The sequence below is a fragment of the Nyctereutes procyonoides genome, unplaced genomic scaffold (genome assembly GCF_905146905.1).
Source record: "Nyctereutes procyonoides isolate TBG_1078 unplaced genomic scaffold, NYPRO_anot_genome, whole genome shotgun sequence".
Lineage (NCBI taxonomy): Eukaryota > Metazoa > Chordata > Mammalia > Carnivora > Canidae > Nyctereutes > Nyctereutes procyonoides.
The window spans coordinates 11,936,923-11,961,306 of NW_026575132.1; the positions used below are offsets into that span (position 1 = coordinate 11,936,923).

Here is a 24,384-nt window from a genome sequence, read left to right on the forward strand (position 1 = left end):
GTTTATATACAGGAATGCAGTTGATTTTTGTGTGTTGATTTTTTTATCCTACTACTTTACTGAATTCATTAATTCTAATGGTTTATATCTAATTTTTAAAGTTTCTTTATATAAGATTATATTTACAGGGAGATAAATTTTACTTCTTTTTTAATTTAGATGCTTTTTATTTCTTTTTCTTATCTAATTGCTTTGGTTAGGCCTTCCAGTACTGTGTTGAATAGAAGCAGTAAAAATGACCATTCTTGCCTTGTTTCTGTCTTAGAGAAAAATCTTTCAGTCTTTCACCATAAAGTATATGTCTGCTGTAAAATTTTTATATATGGCTTTTTATTATGTTGGGGTGCTTTTGTCCCTGACCTTTTAAGTTCCCTGAAAGTTACTTCAGCCAGAGAGCAAGGGCTTGCAGCAGTTGGGTGAGATATACTAACAATGGCTGCCTGCCTTTTTGCATTTCTGTGATCAGAAGCAGCAGTCAGTGATCAGAGCACAAATCTCTGGTATTTGAAGGACCAGGGTTCTTCTGTCCACCTTGGTTCCTTTAACTTGTTAGCAAGCTGTTAGGGGAAGATGTACAGACCTGCCCACCACATGGCTGGGGGTGGAGGTTGGGTGCTACTACTGTGCTAATAATAGCTGAAGTTTACCAAAATTAACCAATGTTAACTGTAGTTTACTGTCCAAGGTCTTCCGCTGGAAGTTGCCAGCATTCAGCAGACTTCAGAATTCCAGAATGAGTTATATCCAGTACAGTTGTTTTCTGGTGTGGAGACAGATTCATGGTGATTCCTATTTTTCCATCTTCCTGGAATCTTCCATAGGGTCTTTGAGCTTTACCTCGCCTTTACTTTTTTCTTTTCTCAAAAAAGTCATGCCAGTTTGACTTCTTATATTAAGAACTTGGTTAATTCCATTGTTTTTCCTCTTCTTTTAGCATCGGTTGTATTTTAAATAAAGGTTTTTTTTCAATTTCACAATGTCTCAGAACAGAAGATTAATAGATTTTAGTTTATTATTCTAAGAAAAAGATTGATGATGTTAGTTATAGGAAAATGTTAGCATTATGTGTCCTATCTTGTCTTATAAAAGTGGTATAAAAATGAGGACCATATTTTAATTAAACACCAAGCACTTATTGACCCACTCACTGCTTTAAACAAGACATTATATTATGCCCTCGTAGGAATGTACAGATGCTGGGTCTTTCTATCAAGGTCTTTCAGTATATTTTATCTATATTAGATATCTAGATATAAAGGAACTGTAATTTCAAAAAGCAAAGTGAAAACCCTAAAACTGTACATGTGCTATAATGGCAGCAATATGTATAAAAACCAAACTAAGAATCTACATACAAAAAAAAAAAAACCTGAAAAGAAATAATTCAAAATGTAAATAGTTGCTTACTGTTGAGTTGTAGGAATATTTCTGATTTTTTGTTTCTCTTTTGTTTCCACCTTGTGATATTTTTCACTTTTTCTGTAACAAATAATTGCTAATCAGCATGTATTTCTCTTAAACATTTTGTTTACAGTAGTTAAATGGTGCTTGAATATGTTTCACATTCTTAGTGGAAAATCAGTTATGTAAACCATATCGATTTTAAGTTTTAATGAATGTCATTCATATTTCATTTGCCAACATGTATTTTCAAAAATCAACCTGAATACATGAGCATACACTTTTGTTACTATTCATGTGTAATTAGTATTCTTTTCTTTCTCACAGAAATCTCTCCAATGTGGAAGAAATTGGGACTTGCTCATATATTAATCATGTCATCACTATGACAACACTCTATATTCAGCAAGTAGGTGAATTAATATATTCCTTTTGTTGCTTTACTGAGAGTAACTAAGTTTTCCTTTTTTTCATATTTACTATTAGTAAAGTTAAATGTTTTAAAGGAGGTAATAAGTGAATTAAAATTACTGTTAGGTACTATATATTTCAGACATCTTAAATGTTTTATCTAAAAGTAGGAAGCAATAATTAATATACTTATTTTAATTAAAAATTAAAGTTTTATAAATGGCTTTTAATAATGACATAATTTGTCAATATATGTATTATATATTATTACTATCAAATAGCCCTCTTAGTGAAAAGATACTTGCTTTTGTTACTCATTTGAAACTCTTCCTAGGGGAAAAAAAAAAAAAGAAAGAAACTCTTCCTAGGCCATATTTAAAATTTGAAAAATTATATCCAGTCCATATGATTAACTGACCCTTTAGACTCAATTGGAATTCAGGCTTATTTGAATAAAAATGATTTATTAGATTATTAATGAAACATGTTGCCTTTTAATGATGTAGATAAGAATGTTATACCATTTCATATTTTTAACTAAATATAATTTTTTGTTTACTTTCAGTTAAAAAGCAAAAAAAAAGAAAAGGAATTGGCAGATCAGACGTCTATTGAAGAATTTGTGATCCATGCACTGGCGTTCTGTGAAAGTTTATATGATCCATATCGGAATTGGAGGCATAGAATTTCAGGGTATGTCTTATAATCATATTGCTCATTTAAAACCTGAATGTCAAAAAACAAAACAAAAACAAAACAAAAAAATAAAACCTGAATGTCATAAATATTTGTAATTTTTTAGTGTAAGTCTTATTCTCATGACAGAAATATGTAAGATGTGTATAAGACCCCTATCTCTATCTCTAAGATAGAGAACTGTGTTGGAAGTAATGAATTAGTGAAAATGGCCACCTCCAGATAATAAATTTACTCTGAACCTTTATTTTATAATGCAATTGAATGCTAAGAATCTGATAGGAAAATTTCAAAGTACAGTAACATCAAGTAGAGTATACATATTTTTCAAGGAAGTTCTCTTTTTTTAAGCTTATTTCATAGTATGAAATGATTTTTTAACAATATTTTGTCTGGGGCAGCCCCGGTGGTGCAGTGGTTTAACGCCGCCTGCAGCCTGGGGTGTGATCCTGGAGACCCGGGATTGAGTCCCACGTCGGGCTTCCCTGCATGGAGCCTGCTTCTCTCTCTGCCTCTCTTTCGCTCTCTCTGAATAAATAAATAAATAAATAAATCTTTAAAACAAAACAAAACAAAAAAACAATATTTTGTCTGCTTTGTGTGTGTGTGTGTGTGTGTGTGTGTGTGTGTGCACACGCGCGCATGAGTGTGCATGCATACCTGGAAAGAATTTTATTATAAGCAGTTACCTCATGTGATTTTAGAGCCGGACAAGCCCAAATCTGCAATGTGGGCTGTCAGGCTTGTGACCCAGGAAAGCTAAAGCCCGATTGCAATCTGAAAGCTGGCAAATAGAAAGCCAGTGTTCTCGTTCTAGTCCACATGTAGTCAGGCTGGAGACCCTGAAGTGATGATGGAGGTGAAGTCCAAAGACAGTATGCTGAAGAATTCCCCTTTGCTTAGAGAAGCTAATTTTTTTGTTCTACTCAATCTTTTCGCTGATTGATTGAGGCATTTTGTAGCCGGTAATCTCCTTTATCCATATTTCACCAGTTTAAATGTTAATCTCATCCAAAAACACCCTCCCAAGTTGATACATTAAATCAACCATCACATTGTTCTAATACTTTTCTTGACTGTTCATTAACAGGAAGGAACTAATGACCTTCTGAATACTTCCTTTTTTCCTCCCACCCCACCATAGGAACAGCTTGAACCAGAGTAAATAGGTACTTACTGTCTAGCAGGAGTCCTGCTTTAAAGAATAGGTAAAAATAATTTGTACTTATTTAAATAAAAAAAACCTAAGCAGTACCTAGCTTTTGCTTTCAGTGCACTTATGTTGTTGGGAATTCATTTCTCTAAAATTTGTGTCAAGTAAACAGTTCTTCTGTAAACAATTTACTTAGTATTGAATACTTCCTTGTCTGTTGAGCTTTAATAGATCTCTTTTCCTCAGAGAGAAAGTGCTTTGAATTTTCTTTGGCAAAGATATTTTATCAGTCAGGATAAGACAGATGATGTTGCAATAACAAACAAGGGATTAGAATAACAAAGGTTTATTTCTTGTTCATGCTGTTTGCCATCATTGGCAAGAAACCCTCAGTCATCACAGTCACACAAGATCCCAAGCTGACAGAGCAGCAAGCATCTAAGGCTTTGCTAGTTACCACATGGGAGAAAAGAAAGCTCTGAAATATCTCAAGTTAGCAATTTAATGCTCTCATCTGGTCATGACACATTTTGTTTTCATTCAGAACTCATTGGTCAGAATTAATCCCACATCACCATCTACCACAGTGAGATCAAGAAGTTCCACTTTGTGACTAGAAGGGGTAGGCATTAAAGTAATTGGCAGACTGTACTGTCACTACCTTTCGCCTCTGCCTGAGCACTGCTCATGACTCTTTGAAGATTGTAAGAGGCACATAACAGCGTTCCATTTGTAGCCTTTCTACTCATTTATCACTTTGGTTCTTGACTAATCCATGTTCTCTCTCTCTCTCTCTCTTTTTTTTTTCCCCAAAAGGCTTTATTATTTACAGAAGTGAGGGAATCCTTCTTGTCTACTGCTTTCTCATTGCTGCCAGGACATTGCTTAGCTCCTCTCCCCTTTTGGTATGGACATGTGTCTCCATACTTTACTTTTCTTGTTGAACTTGAGGGTGCTCTTGTCCTTGGTGACCTTGCATAGCTCCGTGGCATAGTGCTCACATGGGGCGAAGCCACAAACCTCTCGATCATGTCCTGCATAAGCTTGGTGTGCTTGGTCAGGTGCCCATGGTGGTGGCTGTTGCCTCAGCTTGCTCACATTCTTTGTCACCTCGTAGCCCTTGTTGAGGCCCATGTCTGTAGGGTTGGAGACCTATGGCTACTGCTCCTGCATGGCTTTCCTGGTGGAAGCCAATATTCTCTATTTTGACATTAATGCTAGGGATTTCTTAAGGAAATTGTATCTCTTTTTTCACTCTTGGTACTTCCCCATCCTCCGCCTCAGATCTGTCAGTAATGGCAAATCTAAGATAATGTTTTAAGTTTTGAAATAATGACAAATAGTTTTTCTTTATAGATAGCAAGACATATAGAGAGGAACATGAGATTAGTCTGAAAATGACAGAGAAGAGGCTTTTAGAGAAATCAGAAGAAGAAGAAAAATGAAGTTAAAGTTGGGAGGAGAGAAGATATAAAAACGTAGATCTGACAACAAATTAAAACAAAGTTGGTAAATGGAAACAAAAACAACTTTGAGAAACAAAAACAAGAAGAAATTTAAATACTATAGTACAGAAAGAGAATTCGACATGTATAAGGTGACAACAGGAAGAGGAACAAAGAATAGAGGATGAGTGGTGAGATTTCATGAATGTGTGCAATAATATACATGCCAGGAATTATGTTGGAAGCTGTCCCTGTATTATCTCTAATAGGCATAACAATTTTACTGCTAATAGTAGGAAATGCTTCAGAGGTAACTGGTAAAGCAGAGGTTTAGACTTGGATTTCTTTGACTTTGATAGAGAAATGAAACATACTACAAATAATCATGGAATTAGAAAAAATCTATAGCTCATGGGAGACCTAAACAAGGGAGCAATAGCAATAACTTACATCTTATGTATTAATCTAATTCTGAAGTGTAACATAGAATGTACATATTTTCTAATTTATTGTGTTTGTTGCTTACCAAAACGACTAAAAGAGATTAGAACAAATATAAATCAAAATTATTCCAAATATAGAGCCATTTAAAAGTATATTTCCTTGGGTGCCTGGGTGACTCAGCTGGTTAAGTATTCGACTCTTGGTTTCAGCTCAGGTAGTGATCTCAGGGTCCTGGCATTGAGCCCTGTGTTGGGCTTTGTGCTCAGCAGGGTGGTGTCCATCTCTGTGTAATTTGATTTAATCATTAATAGCTCAGTTTTGATTCCCTTTGTATCATCTTACATATTTAGAAAGATTTTTCGTGGGGCACCTGGGTGGCTCAGTCAGTTAAGCATCTGCATCTGGCTCAGGTCATGATCCTGGAGCCCCGCATCAGGCTTCTTGCTCTTTAGGGAGTCTGGTGCTTGCTTCAGCAGCACATATACTAAAAAATTGTAGGGAGTCTGCTTCTCCCTCTCCCTCTCCCTCGTGTGTGTGCGCATGCTCTCTCTTGCTTACTCTCAAATAAAATCTTAAAAAAAAAAAAAGGTTTTCTTAAGTGGAACTAAAATAGATGTAGGAAAAGAATTCCTCCCTGAAAAGGACTTAATCATTCAACCATTTATTTAAAAATATATTTATTGAGTTTCTACTTTGTGCCTAGTGTAGGTACAGTAGGACTCATTACCTGCCCAAAGAGAAAAACAATTTAATTAGACTAAGTTATGCCCTGGGGCTCCTTCTGGCCAAATCTGGGACAATGTATATATGAAAATAATTAATTGCCATAAAGAATTATGAATGGAGCACCTGCCTGGCTCAGTTATTAGAGCATGTGACTCTTGTTCTCAGAGTCATGGATTTTTGCTCCACATTGGGCGTAGAGTTTACTTAAAAAAAAAAAAGAATTATAAATCATTGGGGGAAAGGGAATTAATGAGTCCATACCAGTGATAGATGATAGGTAGGTTGATGGGTGGATTGATAGATAAGATGAATGGTTGGATGGATGGATAGATAGATACATAAAGGGAGAAGAGGACTCTTGCTTATAGTAGAAGGCCAAGTGCCAATTAGTAAATACTAATTGGAAAAAAAATCAGCATTTTACACAAATTATAGGAAAGATATGGATCAGGTTGCTAAATCTAGGGGAAGTTTTGATAAGCAGCATGATTTTTGCATGGTTTTAAAATGTTTACCCACAGATTACTTACTCGTTGCAAAGGAAAAATTAGTAATTATTTTGTATAGTACTGGATAGTACATTGACTGGATAATCAAAATTGCCATCAGTGAGAAGCAGATGGACATCTATGCCTCTGTGATACTCTTGCTTTTATAGTATTCCAACCATGAATGTATAAGCTGAATCTAATTGTATGGAAACATCAGGCAAACCCAAAATGAACATTATAATGAATTAAAGGAGGGAATATGGGACAACATTCTTTAAAAATGTCATAAAGGTTGTGTAAATATTTCAGATTGAGGAAGGGAAAAGATATATGACAGCTAAATGTAATATCTGGGCAGGAAGTTGTACTGAGGGGCAAGAAAATGCTATAAAGGATACTGATGGGGATCCCTGGGTGGCGCAGCGGTTTGGCGCTTGCCTTTGGCCCAGGGCGCGATCCTGGAGACCCGGGATCGAATCCCACGTCGGGCTCCCGGTGCATGGAGCCTGCTTCTCCCTCTGCCTGTGTCTCTGCCTCTCTCTCTCTCACTGTGTGACTATCATAAAAAAAAAAAAAAAAAGGATACTGATGGATCAGTTGATGAAACTGGATTATGAAATGATAGATAAATGTATTAATGTTAAATGTATTGAAATTTATAATTATACTATGTAGTGTAAAACAGTATCTGTATCCTTAGCAAATCTTAACTAAAGTACTTAGGGTTTAAAAAGCTGGAATATACATAATTTCCTTTTAAATGTTCTGAAAAATAGGGCAGCCCGGGTGGCTTGGTGGTTTAGCGCCGCCTTTAGCCCAGGGCATGATCCTGGGAACCCGGGATTGAGTCCCACATCGGGCTCCCTGCATGGAGCCTGCTCTTCCCTCTGCCTGTGTATCTGCTTCTCTCTGTGTCTCTCATGAATAAATAAATAAAATCTTTAAAAATAAATGTTCTGAAAAATATAAATAATTTCCTTTTAAATGTTCTGAAAAACATTTCATATGTAGGTGTGCATACATATATGCATAATATGTGTATAAAAATATGTGTGCACTTTATAATAGAGAATAAACAAATGATAAAGGATTTGGGATAAAATTTTAACAATCTGGGTAAGATACATTTGAAGTACTTTATACTATTTTTATTCTTGCAACTTTTGCAAGAGGTTGAATTTATTTCTAGATTAAAAGTTAAAGAAAAATAGGCACATCCGAGGCATGATGGCAGCACAAAACAGAAGCGTAAAATGATTGACCAAGGACATGAACTTAGAAAACTGAAATGCAAAATGTTTTGCAGCCCTCATAAGTTGGTATGTATTAGCATCTGCTAGGTACCAGATGCTTGATCCAAATATCAGATAATAGTGCAATGAGGAAGTATGCTGTGTTCTAAAACTAGTATAAGACTAAGTTCAGTTTTAGCTGTTCTGGCTTTTCCAATTGAAAATGTGTAGTAAACCTACTCATGCCGTAATGTTTGTGATACATATAATAGTTTCCACCCCTTTTATTAATGTTAGTATATTAAGTGTTACTATAACACTAATGGGAATTATTTATGTTCATATGTTACATCTAATACAGGGCCTTTAGAATTAGTCCTTAATCACAGATTGCAGGAGTACATTTTCATTATGTTACAATAGTGAGAATGTTTGCTGTTTGTAGCACAGGATATTTGGATAGGATAGATCTAATCAGTTCATAGCATAACTTTAAAAAATGTGCAAAATGTAAACAATGTAAATAATTTCATAGAAAAACTTAACTGAAAGCTAAATCATCCTTTTAAAATTAATTTTTCTACCACATTACTGAATTTTTTTGACATCTGACTAAATTTTCAGTTTGAAACTCCAGCAATATTTGTATTCTCTTAAAGGCATAAAAAAAAATCTCTATACTGGTCTTAATTAAATAGAAAGATCCAGTAATGTTCTAGGATATTATGTTTGAATTTAAAGTAAATAAAAAATCTGATCATTCATCTGCCTTTTCCACAACGAAAATAGTCACAGATTTGAAAAGCAGAGCAGTAGCAAATAGTGTCTAATACGATTTCTAGTGAATCTGGATATTAGATCTGGATCTTAGAACTCTTAAGTCTGTCATTACTGAATCCATCTGTGTCTATCTTACTTGGCTTATTCTGTGACCAATTGACTTTTCTTTCTAGCTTTGACTATAAGGAAAATAATTTTAGTATCTCAGTTATGGTTGTTAAGTCATATTAATCCATTGCTTTATCAGTATATCATATATAGATGTATACAATTTCTGTGTGGCTGTTTGTCAAATATTTTTCATTTTTGTTAGCTTTATCTTACAATGTTAAGAGTTTTTTCAGGATATGAAAAAAATGAGTTTTTTGGTTTTTGTTTAATTTTCAGAAGTCAACCAGTCAGATGTATCACTGTAACAATAGTCTCTATTACCCAATCCCCACACTGCCGTACCCATCTAAGAGACTCATTTTATGTTGAATTGAAATGATCTTGGTAAAAGCACATACTATTTGTGTTGGCTTTACCAAAGTCTGTAGAAATATTTCAGCCATCAAAACTAGTGGGAATTGTCATTAAAAATAAAAATAATCCTAGCCTATACTAGATCTACATTGTTAAAATGGAAGAAGGCAGTGGAATGGATTGTATCCAGATAAAATTTCAGAAAGTGGCAAAGAATGGCCTGATTTCTGATGAGTTTTATTTGCATTGTGGTAATAAGCTATAGCCTTAGATGTCAAATTAGCAGTACTGCTGAACAAATAACTACATATTGGAAATTTTAAATGCCTACTTCCTTTTATTTGGAGACTTAACCTGGCTGCTTTGTTGCACTGTTGTTAAGCATTTAAAAATTTTTTGCTTATGTCAGAAGAAATCCTTTCATTGGTGAGCATTTAAATTATAGGTGAGACTTCCTTTTCAAGATAATGCCAATCCTAGAGATTATTGTAATATTATTATTATTGTAATATGTATTGTTCAGTATACAAATAAAAAGTAATATGTTAAATTTATTTTATAATTGTTTCTGTAATTATTGCCATCTTGCCCATGTTATAATATGGTATTTTTTTTTATAATATGGTATTAATTTTTTTTAACTTCTTTTTAATGATAGACGAATCCTTAGTACTGTGGAAAAGAGCAGACAGAAATACAAACCAGCTTCTCTCACAGTGGAGTTTGTCCCTTTCTTTTATCGTAAGTATTAATTCTACTTTCTCTTTGATTTTGATGTTATTCTGATTACTTTTTATTTTTTTATTTTTTTTGATTACTTTTTATTTTTATATTCATTTTCTGATTCTACTTTATTCAGCTTTGTGTATGTGTGAGATAAAGATTGTAAGAACCTATCACTGGAGTACTTGATTCATATTTTGCTATGATTATTCTTCCTCTACTGTTCTGAAAATGGTTTTGTTTTGTTTGAGAACAGCTTAATATGTCTGTAGTATAGACCTTCAGAGTTTTTGGTGAAATAAACTTAAGGGGGATATGGGGGCCCAGCTGGTTCATGGCTACTGCCTGGGAGCCTGAGGCCAGGGCCTCTTGCCCAGAGGCTACCCTGCTGGGCTATGAGCTGGTGGTGGGCTCTGGAATGAGGCTTCCCTTTTGCCAGTTGGGGCTCTGTAGAGCTGAGTGCAGCCTGGGCCCAGGCCATGTTTGGGATAGGGGGCTAATAGGCCCATTTACCTTGCAGGTGAATGGTGTAGGGGTGATGGTGATAGACCCCTTAGAGGAAGAGAGCTTTGCATTTTCGGTCTTTTTGCTTCTGATACAGAATTTGATGGTGTGGTTGGATTTTATTATCATGAATGAAGAGTTCTGGTTATTAAAAATTTTATGGACAAGTACTCCCAGGAGAGTTTATAGACATGGGAGATAATAAACACACCTACATGCCTTTTTGTAATGAATATATTTCTTTGGTAGAAAAGTATATTGGAGAACATTGGCTAGAGCAGATTTCTAGATTTTTTTTAAAAAAATTATTTATTAATGAGAGACAGAGAGAGAGAGAGAGAGAGAGAGAGAGACACAGGCAGAGGGAGAAGCAGGCTCCATGCAGGGAGCCCGACGCAGGACTTGATCCCAGGTCCCCAAGATCAGGCCCTGGGCTGAAGGCGGCGCCAAACCGCTGAGCCCCCTGGACTGCCCAGATTCCTGGATTTAACATGGCAACTTGCACAGCAACTTTGCAACACTGTAAAGATGAAATAGCTGGTGACATACTCAACACGCTGTTTATGTTTACAGAATTTCTGGCTTTTAAAGAAATATTTCTTGGCAGTAGAGCAGAAAAAGAAGGCTGGAAACTGGTTTAGTGGTGACTTTGTTGTGCAAATCATTTTTAGCAGCTTCCCAGACCTATCTGAGGCCCTGTGGTCCACCTCTGGACGGTGAAATCTTTCTGCATATGCCAGCCCACTAGACTGGGGGAGGCTAAGGCTAATGTGACAGGAGAATACATCCTGGAAAGAACCACTCGGTTTTGCAGCTGTTCATTAATGTTAGTTATTATTGGGTCAAAGAGAAAATTACCTGACTCTCTTGGGACCTGTTTCTCTTGAAACACCTTGTATTTAATAAACCCCCCCTTGTAGTAGATCCCTTTCTCAGGGGCTTTTGAGTCAGGCTCTTTTAGAGCAATCCCAAGGCCAACATTCCACCTGGGGGTCTCTTCCCCAGCATACCTGTCGGTGTGTCAGTGTTTGAAAAACTAACTACTATCACCAATCTTCTTTACCCCAGCAGCATGTGCATGTCCCAACAGTCATTTTGTACACTCAGGTTTTTATATGCATCAAAGTTTCAATCCTGCACCTCAGTGGTGTTTTTGACTGGGAGTATTTATCCAGGATATTAAGTCAGCTGATCATCTTGAAATTTTTAAAACTTCTACTATACCAGTCTTGGTTGTAGGAATCAACTGAGAGTTGACTGAGTGTCCTTTACCCAAAAGCTACATGTGAACATCAGTTTCTAGTCTTGTATTTATAGTCCTTGTATCACTATCTTGTGCTGATCTTTACGTAGTCCCACTGTTTCTTGAATTCCTTTTAAACATTTTTGAAAAAATATTTTTATAGGGGAATTCTCAGGCTGACCTCTAGTGAGTGTAATTTTCAAACTTCATGATTACCCACTTAGAGTTCAAAGTAATATAATATATGCTGTGTGCTTTTTAGTTGTTAGTACTATTGAAGCAAAAATGCTTTGTGCTTTAGTGTTTTTGTTTTAGTGGACACCAATGAATGTACACTTACCCTGGAGGTAAGTTAAAAGGTATCGTTTTCTTATAGCATGTTAAGTGTTGTGTAGGTTTGCCAAAGCCCTTTCTGTATAAATCATTAGGTTTTCTGTTGAGGTAAGGAGTTCCTTTTTCCTGTCAAAAATTTACCAAGATGGTTTCCATGGGTGTAACTAGCTCAGCAGAGTAGGATATAAAAACAGTTACTGGTTGTCTGTTTGCTTTGATTCAGTACAATGTTTGATAGAACGTTACTAGAAAACATGATGTCACATCTCTAGAAAGAAGAAAAAACATACTAGTTGAATTCCCAATGTGTTTTCTTTCTCTAGCCATATATGTGTGTGTGTGTATGTATATATATGTATATGTATGTATATATGTATATGTATGTATATATACATACACACATATAAAATAAAAATTTTAAATAAAAATTTATATTTGTATTTATTATATTTATTATAATTATTAATAATTTTTATACCTTTTTAAAGTAAAAATTCTGTACCAACTTTTCACTTGGCTGTTCTGGTTTAAAGGATAAGGTATAGGTTATGTGTTTTTTGCTGATGTGACACCTATTAAATATTTTTTTGTTGTGACTTAAACTTAAGAGATTTGGCTACTATATATGTGACCTATGTGAATTTTAGTTTTTCTTAAAAAAATGATTTAAGAAGGTTAATATAGAAAATATATAAAAGGAGTATCTTGTGTTTCCTACTCACATATGTCAGATCTTAACATTTTGTCGTATTTGCCTTAGTTCTCTTTTCTTTTTTTTCCTAAGAATTAAAACAAGACAGAAATAGTCTTTTGTTGAGTGCTTGGTAAAGATGATTGCAGTGCCCACTCTGACCAGCAGTAGTGATATTGGCTTCAGCTAGATAATCAGACTAGTTGATTTCTGGATTCTCTTTTTTGTTCTACGTATCTGCCCTTATGATATTACCACACTGTATTGATTATTATGAGTTTATGCCAAGTCTTGAAATCATTAAGTCCTCCAACTTTAATCTTCTTCAAAAATTTTTTGGCTCTTCTGGATCCTTTACATTTATTTTTTTAAAGATTTTATTTATTCATGAGAGAGAGAGAGAGAGGGAGAAGCAGGCTCCATGCAAGGAGCCCAACGCGGGACCCGATCCTGGGATTCCAGAATCACACCCTGGGTCAAAGGCAGGCGCCAAACTGCTGAGCCACCCAGGGATCCCAAATCCTTTACATTTTTATATACATTTTAGAAGCCATTTTTAAATATTTTTACCAAAATGGTTGCTGGAATATTTATTTGGGATTGTGTTGAATCTAGGAACCATTGTAGAATTCACATCTGAAGAATACTGAAGACTTCCAATGCTTGAATCAGATAATCTCATTATTTGTTACTTCTTCAATCAATATTTTGTAGTTCTCAGAATATACATTGTGCACATATTTTGATAGTTTATCCCAAAGAAGTTATCACCAGTACTTATAACTGTAAAGTATTTAAACTGGTAGATTTTTAAATTTTATTTTCATTTTTTGTCTTTGATAATGACATGTCCCTTTTAACCCACGGTAATATTCCTTGCCTTACCTTGGTAATATTTTTGCTTGCTTTGTCAGATACTATTATAGCCACTCCAGCATTCTTATTAGAGTTTACATGGCATATCTTTTTATATCCTTTCTATGTTTGTGTCTCCTGTGGCTGAGTAGGACCCTGTCATCTTGCAGCTGTGTAAAATCTGACAGTTATTCAGTTTAAAGCCTCTTGGTAGGTTTTTGCCTGTCTTGTGGGATTTCACAATACAGTTAAGGATTGCTACTTTGACTCAAAGTGACCCCTATGAACATTTCTGGAGTGCTTTCTCTGTGTGACTTGTTCCATTTGTTCCAGTACTGCTTTGCAAATTCCAGTTGCCTAGGCCTCCCCAAACGTTTATCTGTCTCCCAACTCAATAAATAGCCATATTCTTTTAGGGTTCCCCTTTTCTTTGGGGTTGTTCAGAACATGTCTACAATAGGAAGCTGAGATGCTCCTTGAACTTATACTTTGTTTCTGTTGAGAGAAGGAAAGGTTCTAGAGTATATAAATTTCTACCTATTTTGTTTAATTTTCTAGTTATTTCTAGCAGGAGGCCATGTAACCACAGTTACTCCAACATAGCTGGAATCATTTAATTTTTTAAGTGTAAATTTCTGATTTCTGTCAATACATTTACTTTAAAGCTGTTTGGTTTTGGTAATGTTTATTATCTATAAAACTGGAAATAATTCTGTTATAATTTGTCTCTATGTAATGGCACATGCAAAAAGATATTCATTACTGGGTTATTAGAATATCAAGATAAAGAGGAAAATTCATAAGTTTATCAGAGAACTGGTTAAGTGAATTAAAGTGCATCATTGTAGTCATCATAAAATAGAATAAGGAAGATGTATGTGTTAAGATGTAATAATACCCAGTATGTATTATGTTAAAAACAAAAAAAATGATGCAGTAGATATTTATAGCTTTTTAAAATTATTATTTTAAGGTGTGGGGAGCATGGTAGATTGAAGAATAGATTTGAGGGAAACTTCTTTGTCAATTATTTTATGCTATTTTAATTACTCTTTGTTACGTGCATGTATTAACCTTTTGAAAACAATAAAATACTTTATAATATTAAAAGAAAGGTTACTGTTGGTACCATAACTTTGGAATGTTTGCCCAGGAGTAAACCAGGAAATCTTTTTGTCCAACTCTTCCAATTTTATAATTGAATAATTACAGTCAATTATACTAATAAAAGGCAGTAGTAGTAGTAGTAGTAGCAGCAGCAGTAAAAACAACTTACTTTATGTCAGATTTCGGTTAGCTTCTAGATTGTCACTTAGCTCTGTAAGTTTAGGCAAAAGTTTCATTTGTTCATTTATAAATAAGGGCAAAATATCCTCATATGGGGTATTATGAGAATTAAATAAAATAACATAAATTATCTAAAATAATACCTGATAGACGGTTTCTTTTTTCCTTTATTATGAAAAAATGCATATCAACTTTGCCTTTTAACAAATTTTAGTCTTTTAATAAATAGTTGTTAATGTTTCAGAGTCAGACATTCCTTAGAGAAAAACAATACTGTTAAAGAGAAATCTTACTTGTTTATTTGTGTATTATATTCACAGAGTGTTTTCAGGAAAGTGAACATCTCAAGGAAAGTCTTAAGTGTTGCCTATTGCATCTCTTTGGAGCCATTGTAGCTGGTGGGCAGGTGAGGAAAGTGTTGAAAGTTAATATTTAAAACAATAGTTAATAGTGCAAAGATTTTTCCATGGACTTTTTAATGTATTCTTTGTTCTTTTATAATCTTATGAACCACACATATTTTTCTGAGTTTATAGCTTGTTTAAAATTATTCTTTTATTTGTTAAAACTTCTTTAAAAACCTAAGTAACAATATTAGCTAGTAAAACTTACTTATTTTTAAAGGTGAGCATCTTAAAAGCTGTCTGTGGTAAACTTTTGAGTATAACTACTAGTTGAAAACAGTATTATAGTTCAGAAAGAACATCCTATATGTTTTCTTTAAGCACACTGATCTTTAAGTTTAGATCAGAAGTTTCAAACACTTTGTATCATATTATATGGTTGGTAGTCTGTAAAGCCCCTTGTAGAATATTTCAAATGCATAAAATAAAATACATAAGATTGCAAAGAAAACTAGTTATGCTGAAATGCAGTTTCAGCATGTAACATAGTAGTATGTGCTTATACTAAATAGATGTAAAAGCAAGTCTAGTAATAAATACAATTTCAAGAAAAAAAAAGACAAACATGTTTCAAGACGTTGCAACAACTGTAAAAAATGAAAATATGTAGGATTTCTTTTGGTAACAAGTTACAGATATGGTTAATAATACTACTTGGGTTTCCTAGTGGGCTATCTTGCCTTTTCTTCTTCACTTTCGTAGAAGAGTCTGTTTTTTTGTAAGGGGGTTAGTGACCAGAATCTTATTTTTTAGTTTGTTTGCTTTGTCACCTTACTTTATTAGCTGATTTCCTTCTTTTACATCAGTACCTACCCATTTCCATCAATTTTCTACTACTAAAAATAAAAGTAAGTATACATGAATAAAATTGGAAATGACTAGTGGAGAAGCTGGCTAGATCCATTACCATTTTGGACACTGAGAGACTTATTCTTGTTAGCGCCCAGGGGTAATCAAGCCCTGAAAAGACCTCCAATAATTAAAGATCACTAGAAGTCAAGTAGCTCCTAGAGGGCCAATTTATTATTTTATGTACTGAAAGTACTCAAAATCCTTATAATCAGGGTATAGCTGTAGTTAGAGCTATTTTGAGGTCAGAAGGTTATTTATTGAATATAGAGTAAGTACAAGGATATTTAGATGAATTGAATATCTACAGGTGTAAAAATGGCCTGTCATAAACAGCAGAAAAATTGAAGTCCTATCACTGGTCTTCCTTCTCCAAGCATCATGCTTGGGCTTCCTATTAGCATATTTGTTCTGTTTTGTGTTATGTTAAAAGGATAGGCTTTGGAGCCAGACTGACATAGGTTTGAATCCCATGTCCATCTCTAATTGTGTGACCTAAGATAAACTATTTACATGTGTTTTAGTTTCTTTGTTTATAATACGGAAACAGTAACACTTTTAAGATAGTCAAAAGGACCAAATGACACATAATATATGTGAAGTTCTTATAAGAACTAAGTAAATCACAGGTCTAGACAGATTTGTGATTCCCATAATTAGCAGTAAGTACTAAAATTATAACAGCTTAAGTTAGAAGTTTACTCTTTCTCATTAAAAAAAAAAAAATGGCAGTAAGCAGGCCAGAGTTAATCTGGTGCCTCTAGGATCTTCAAGGATCCAGGTTCCTTCTGAATGTCAGTTTGTTATTTTCTTTTGATACATACAAGATTAGCTTTTAGAATTCTGGCCATTTGCATTTGCACTTTGGGCACAAAAATGGAAGGGGAGATGAGAGAGACAAATGTCACATGCCATGTATCTTTAAAAAGGTACTGAAAAGCTGACAATCATTTTTTTTCTCTCTCTTTTTTTTCATCTCACTTGCCAAATTCCATGAAATAACTGCAAATTTAAAAATAAAAAAATTGATAAAACTTGCTTCCTCAGCCTCCTTGGCAGTAAGGGAGATTAGGAAATGTAATCCTTATTCCTGGTAGCCACATGTCCAGCAAAACACCAGGGTTCCTTTTAATAAGGAGTTGGAGGAAAATGGATGTTGGGTGTTCTATAAGCAGTTTCTTCCATTGTAGCACTTATTATCAGTATTGCTTATTATATTGCTAATAACAAGCTCTAATGGTCTAAGTGCTGTTACTTTCAGATGATTTTGCATAACTATGTTTGGATTCATTATATATCAATTTAACAGTCTTAAGCATATGTTATTTCCAAGTTTAATGGATCACCTTGAATAGCTACCATACTTAGAATTCAGAAATAATGTTTGTAGAATCAGTCTCAAGCTGGTCCTCTTATATATCTGTATCATTTAAGATGGATTTGCTATAACCAACAGAAAACCCTAGAGAAGTGTAACCAAATTAAGGATTTTTTCCTTTTTTTAAATTTAAATTCAATTTGCCAACATACAGTATAACACCCAGTACTCATCCCATCAAGTATCCTCCTAGAGCCCATCACCCAGTCACTGCATTGCCCCATCCACCTCCCCTTCCACAGAGTTTTTTTTTTTTTTTAAGATTTTATTTATTCATTAGAGCACAGAGAGAGAGAGAGAGAGAGAGAGAGAGAGAGAGAGAGGCAGAGGCAGAGACACAGGCAGAGGGAGAAGCAGGCTCCACATAAGGAGCACGACATGGGACTTGATTCCCGGACTCCAGGATCACACCCTTGGCCGAAGGCAAGCATTAAACCGCTGAGCCACCCAGGTGTCCCTTCACAGAGGATTTTGTTTTGTTTTTATGCTTGCATAAGAAATCCATATGTAGGCACTTCTGGACTGGTACAGCAGCTCCATGGTATAATCAAGGACTAAGTCCTTCTCATTCTGCTCTCTTTAGCCTACTACTTTAATTCTCAGTTTTGTTTCTTCATGATTTAAAGGTGGCTCCTGCATTCCAGACAGGAAAAAGGTAAAAAGGGCAAGAGCAAAAGGTCCTTCTGTTTTTATTTGCAAGGTTATATTTTCTTCATACTCTACCAGCATATATTCTTGACCAAGGGAGGATTATAAATAAATTTTCTATGTGGGCAGATTGCTATCTGAATAAAAAACAGAAATTTTGTAATCTAGAAGGAAATGAAGACTTAATATTCATAAAACACTAGCACTATCTATCAAAGTATGTGCTTAAAATTTTTTAATATTGATTTATTAAGTCTTCAGATTTATTAAGCTTTCTTTATTTTTGCAAACATACAGAACTTCAGTTAGATTGGGGTTTCATTTTTATTATCTCTCATGTTTCAGAGGAATGCTTTGCAAGCAATATCTCCAGCCACCATGGAAGTTCTTATGAGAGTTCTGGCAGATTGTGATTCCTGGGAGGATGGAAATCCTGAAGAAGTGGGTAGGAAGGTAGAACTTACTCTAAAGTGCCTTACAGAAGTGGTTCATATCCTTCTCACTAGCAGCTCTGACCAGCGTCAAGTGGAAACCAGCACTATTTTGGAGAACTATTTTAAATTGCTAAATTCAGATCATTCAGCTTTACCTAATCAAAGGAGGTCCAGACAGTGGGAAAGCCGGTTCATAACTCTACAGATCAAAATGTTGAGTAAGTATTACATAAAGTTTATTATATACCAATTTCTCCGAGTCTGTGTTTTTTTAGACTTATTTGAAATTCAAGACTATTGTATAGGAAGTGTTGATTGTTTAATTCACCTATTGTGTTACTTTAGATTTTGATTTCAAAATAATAATGGAATTGATTTGTTTACAGCACCTTTGCTTTGAGCCTCTTTTGTTTTTTGAAAGTGTAATCCACTAAAAGCATCAATGTTAAAAAGAAAGTCAGCAGGGGTGCCTGGATGGTTCAGTGGTTGAGCATCTGGCTTTGGCTCAGGTCATGATGCTGGGGTCTGGGGATCCAGTCCCACATCAGGCTTCCTCTGGGAAGTCTGCTTCTCCCTCTGCCTATGTCTCTGCTTCTCTATCTGGGTGTCTCAATAATAAATAAATAAAATATTTTTTTTAAAAAAAGCTGTTTTTAAATTCTAGGAAAAGTAAATTTTTAGCAGGTGCCATTTGCATTGTCTAATAACCTATGGTAAAGAATCACATATAATCAATTTTATATGTGCTTTTATAAATCTATGTAGATGTCACTTTAACATCTGTCCTTTTTCTAGAGGGCCTCTATGTGATTTCTTATTGTATTCCCATTAGATTGATAGATACAAGTATTTTTAATTGAGAGTTTCTTTTTTAAGGAAATAAAATATTTTCAGGGCACGTGGGTGGCTCAGTTGGTTAAATGTCTACTCAGTTCTGGTCATGATCCTGGGGTCCTGGGATCGAACCTTGCATTGGATTCTCTGCTTAGTGAGAAGTCTTCTTCTGTGCCCCATTCCCACTCATACTCTCTTGCTCTATCTCAAATCAATAAAATCTTTAAAAAAATTAAAAAAATATTTTCATTACAGCTGTACTAGGAAATTTGGATAAATAAAGAGTTTCTTGTATTCTAGCACCCAGACATAACCAACATTAATGGTTTATTGTGCAGCTCTTAGAGACTTAAAAACATGCTTGTGTGAGAGTGTGTATGGTGTCTAATTTAAAAATATTAGACACCAAAATCCTGGTGAGACTTGATCCCTTACAATGCATAACAAAAGACTTTCTTTCTGTAGGAAAATAAGATTCATTTTATTTAGTTTCTGTTCTTCTATAAGACGTTGTGTTTTGTAATTGTTACAAATTGTAAGTTTATAAAGTTTGAGTCTATATTGAGTGAACTTATTTGTTAAAAACTATTGTATTATGCCAATTATCCCTTGATTTCTGAATGAGGATATATGTTCAGTAGGAAATAAGAGCAAACCATCATTATAAATGGATTGATTCCCTAAATTTCATTTTCTTAATGGCCATATGCTAATTTTATACTGTATAAGTGAGACTTGCCAAACATAAGCAGGTGTTGGTTATTAATAGCAAGTTGGGAACCACAGTTAGTTATACTTGAACACTATTATAAAGAAAGAACAACTATGTAAATCTCTGGGAAATATATATGACTTACATATAAAAACAAATCTTTTTTTTTAAAAGATTTTGTTTTATTATTTATTTGACATAGAGAGCAAGAGAGCGAGCATAAGCAGGGGGAGCAGCAGAGGGAAAGGGAGAAGCAGGCTCCCCAGTGAGCAGGAAGTCTGATGTGGGCTCAATCATGATCTGAGCCAAAGGCAGATGCCTAACTGACTGAGCCATCCAGACATCCCCAAAACTTAAATATTTTTAATCATAAGTTATATTATTGGGATCCCTGGGTGGCGCAGCGGTTTGGTGCCTGCCTTTGGCCCAGGGTGCGATCCTGGAGACCCGGGATCGAATCCCACGTCGGGCTCCTGGTGCGTGGAGCCTGCTTCTCCCTCTGCCTGTGTCTCTGCCTCTCTCTCTCTGTGTGACTATCGTAAATAAATAAAAAATTAAAAAAAAAGTTATTAATAAAACATTTTTATGAATATTTTTAATAAATTATAGAAATAAGTTTTCTTAACAAGTAATAAGTACAGTTTTGTTTTCTATTCTCCATCCCTATTTCTTTCTAATTCATTTTACATCTGTTTGTCAGCTGAAAAGCCAAAACTAAAAATATGGCCAAAGTAAATGTTTCTCTGATTCCAAATTTTCCACTTTATATAAATGGATGATTTTGTTTTTATTTTCCTAGATACCATCACAGCCATGTTAGACTGCACCGATAGGCCTGTTCTTCAGGCCATTTTCCTTAACAGTAATTGCTTTGAACATCTCATAAGACTGCTACAGAATTGCAAGGTATTTTTCTATTATTATTGTCTTTGACTTTAAAAAGCTATTGTTTTGTTTATGCTTTGATTCAAATTTAAACTTTACTAATTTTCTTTTTTGTTGTGGTAAAACACATAAAATTTACCATCTTAACCATTTTTAAGGGTATATAAGGGTATATTAAATACATTCATATTGTTGTGCAACTTCACCACCATCCATTCTCCATATGTCTTTATGTCTTATAGAACTGAAACTCTCTACCCATTAAACAATTCCACATTATCCCCTCTCCCTAACCACTTGGGCAACCACCATTCTACTTTCTGTCTGTATGATTTTTGATTACTCTAAGTACCTCATGTAAGTAGAATCATACAGTGTTTGTCTTTTTGTGACTGGCTTATTCCACTTACCATAATGTCCTCAAGATTCATCCATGTTGTTGCATATTGCAGAATTTTCTTTCTTTTTTTAGGCTGGATAATATTCCATTGTGTATATGTACCCCATTTTGTTGATCCATTCATGTGTTGATGGACTCTTGTATTGATCCCTCCTTTTGGCTATCATGGGTAATGCTGCTATGAACATGAATACACCCATATCTCTTGGAGTTCCTGCTTTCAGTTCTTTTGGTTATATTCTAGAAATGAGATTGCTGAATCATAGAGTAATTAAATTCTAAACATTTTGAGGAACCAACTTACTGTTTTCCACAGTGGCTGTACCATTTTATATTCCCACCAATGCACAAGAGTTCCAATGTCTTCACATTATCCATGATAGTTATTTTCTTCTTTTTGATAATTGCTATTCTAATGGGTGTGAAATAGTATCTCATTGTGATTTTGATTTGCCCTGAATGATTAGTAATACTAATGTACATCTTTTCATTTGCTTATTGGCTATTTGTATGTGTTTTTTTGAGAAATGTCTATGCAGGTTCTTGTGCATTTTTTTTCTTGTGCATTTTTTAAGTGGGTTGTTTTTTGTTGAGTTTTAAAGTTTTGTTGTGCATTGTTAAAATTTGGTGTGAGCATTTAACGTGTATAATTGTGTGCTTTTGTTTTCATGTAAGATAATGTAGTTTGCATTTTCCTGTGTTATGACTTTAATATCTATATAATATTAAGTGGATATACCATAATTTACTTAACTTTTCCCTATGGCAGATACTCCATTTATTTCCAACATTTTTGCTATTACATAACTCCTTCAAGCTCATAGACTAGAATTCTATTTCTGGTAGAATTTCTGGGTCAGATGGCATAATATGCTTTTTCAAAATTAGGGAACGTTATATAAAAATTTGTAAGTAATTGGGGAATGGAGAAAAGTAGAAAAATAGAAATACCATTAGTGTTCTTGATACATAATGCCAATTTGATAATATTTTTCTTTTTTACTAGTTTATAGTTGTAACAGAATTGTGAGTACATAATAACTAATATCTGATTATTTTTTCATAAATTTCAAGATGGTATCAGAAATATTTTAGAGAGGTTCTTGAAAAGCCTTTGAAGGCCAGTCCTGGTGGCTCAGTGGTTTAGCACCGCCTGCAGCCTGGGGTATGATCCTGGAGACTGGGGATCGAGTCCCACATCGGGCTCCCTGCATGGAGCCTGCTTCTCCCTCTGCCTGTGTCTCTGCCTCTCTCTCTCTGTCTCTCTCTCTCTCTCTGAATAAATAAATAAATCTTAAAAAAAAAAAAAGAAAAGCCTTTGAAAATGTTAACTACTTCAAAGAGCTTTTACTTTTTCTATTTGAGATATTCCTTTCATGGACTCCTTGCTGAAAAATACTAGGGTTTCATTCTGATATTGTAAGACTATCTCAAGATGAATTTCTTGAATTTTTCAAGAAAATTCTCTCTTTAGGAGAGATAGCCCTGAAAGCATTTATGTTACTATGTTGCTTCTTAAAGTGAAATAGTAAGGAAATAGCATAAAAAAATAAGGAATATATTGATGAAGTAAGTAGTGATGAATATTTACAGTCAGTGAGTGTACCAAACTTCACTAGAGAGTGAAGATGCCTCCCCCCACCTTTTAAACATTATTCTTAGGAAGGAAATCATAGGGAAATGAAAGCAGCATAAGAGAACTGTTTATAAAGCCTTTTGTTAGTTGTTAAAAAAAAAAGCAACATGGCATTATCATTTACAAAGGCAACTTCAGTAATAAAGACAAAATCTCATATGTAGAGAACCTGCCAGTCACACATTATAGAAGGGTAAATCATTAGGATAAAGTGTAGTTCCTACTAAAATTGATTAGTGTTTTTCTTCAATGTATGAAACTCAGATATAAAAAATATATCGTGGTCAGTAATCTCTTGAAAATTACAAAGCTTTTTGGCATAGCAGTCATGATGTTGAGCTACTATTTGCTCTTTCTACTGTGGTGTAGGCTAAAGTTTCTTATGATTTAGATCTTGCTAACAATCCTAGCATTTTAAAATTTAATTATTTGATAGCACTTATCACATTTTGTTTTGAGACAGGAAAACTAGAGAATAAACCCATTTCAGAGAAGAAAGTCAGGCTTTGGGACCTCCGTCTTCTCTCCTGGAGGTGGTTGTCTTCTAGGCAAGATGTTATACTCAGAATCACTATTAACTCATCAGTAGACATTATAAAGTCTTAACAACATGGAGGAACCTTTGAAATAAACTGTCCAACTTGTTTATTATACAAATGAAGAAATATGTCCTAAGAGATTAAATGATTAGCTCAAGATTAATACTGTTCTCTGATGGAGGCAGGATTTCTTACCCAGGTATTCTGACCCTGAGTTCACTGGTCATATGTAGTTTTGTTGTACTGATACTTAAGGTCAATAGAGTCAATAGAAAAAGTTTTCTGTGCATTAAATATACTGATAAATCAATTTGATAGGGATGGGTTAATATTCTTAAATATATAAAAATGTTTAGAATCTTTTGAAAACTTAAGTTCTAAAATGTATTACAGGATGTTACAGATGACTATGATTGACTCCTGTTTAAATTATTTTGTTAGTAAGACAGAATCAAGGTAGCAGTTGTTTAAATATTCAGACCCAGAGGAAACATTGTCAACTAAGCTTAAACAAATATTTTATGAATTTCATGGAGAACTTTAGGCTGACTGCCTGTAGTTTCAGTGCTTTCTTTTTGTATGAGATTAACCAGCCAGTTTATGCATTAATTTCCTAACATATCTGTGCAAAGACTTTCAGGTTATCAATATGAGTTCCATCTACCATGAAGTACTTAAAATATAATTCAGTGGAATCATACATTTAACTTTTCTGATAACTGTGATGAACCTTAAACATTTGAGAGTTGTTTTGTTTCACCATATTACAGTTTGGAAGGGGGATA

At 34.4% G+C, this 24,384-nt stretch overlaps 1 protein-coding gene across 3 annotated transcripts in view; it reads left to right on the top strand.

Annotated features, from left to right (window-relative positions):
- Positions 1-24,384, top strand: part of NBEAL1 (neurobeachin like 1) — a 174,155-nt gene that overhangs the window by 34,464 nt on the left and 115,307 nt on the right. For all 3 annotated transcript variants that reach the window (XM_055345172.1, XM_055345173.1, XM_055345170.1), the window contains exons 5-10: positions 1,729-1,810; positions 2,378-2,505; positions 9,903-9,985; positions 15,201-15,286; positions 18,505-18,811; positions 20,939-21,045. In XM_055345172.1, the coding sequence (XP_055201147.1) occupies positions 1,729-1,810; positions 2,378-2,505; positions 9,903-9,985; positions 15,201-15,286; positions 18,505-18,811; positions 20,939-21,045 (793 nt within the window). The remainder of the gene's footprint in view (positions 1-1,728; positions 1,811-2,377; positions 2,506-9,902; positions 9,986-15,200; positions 15,287-18,504; positions 18,812-20,938; positions 21,046-24,384) is intronic.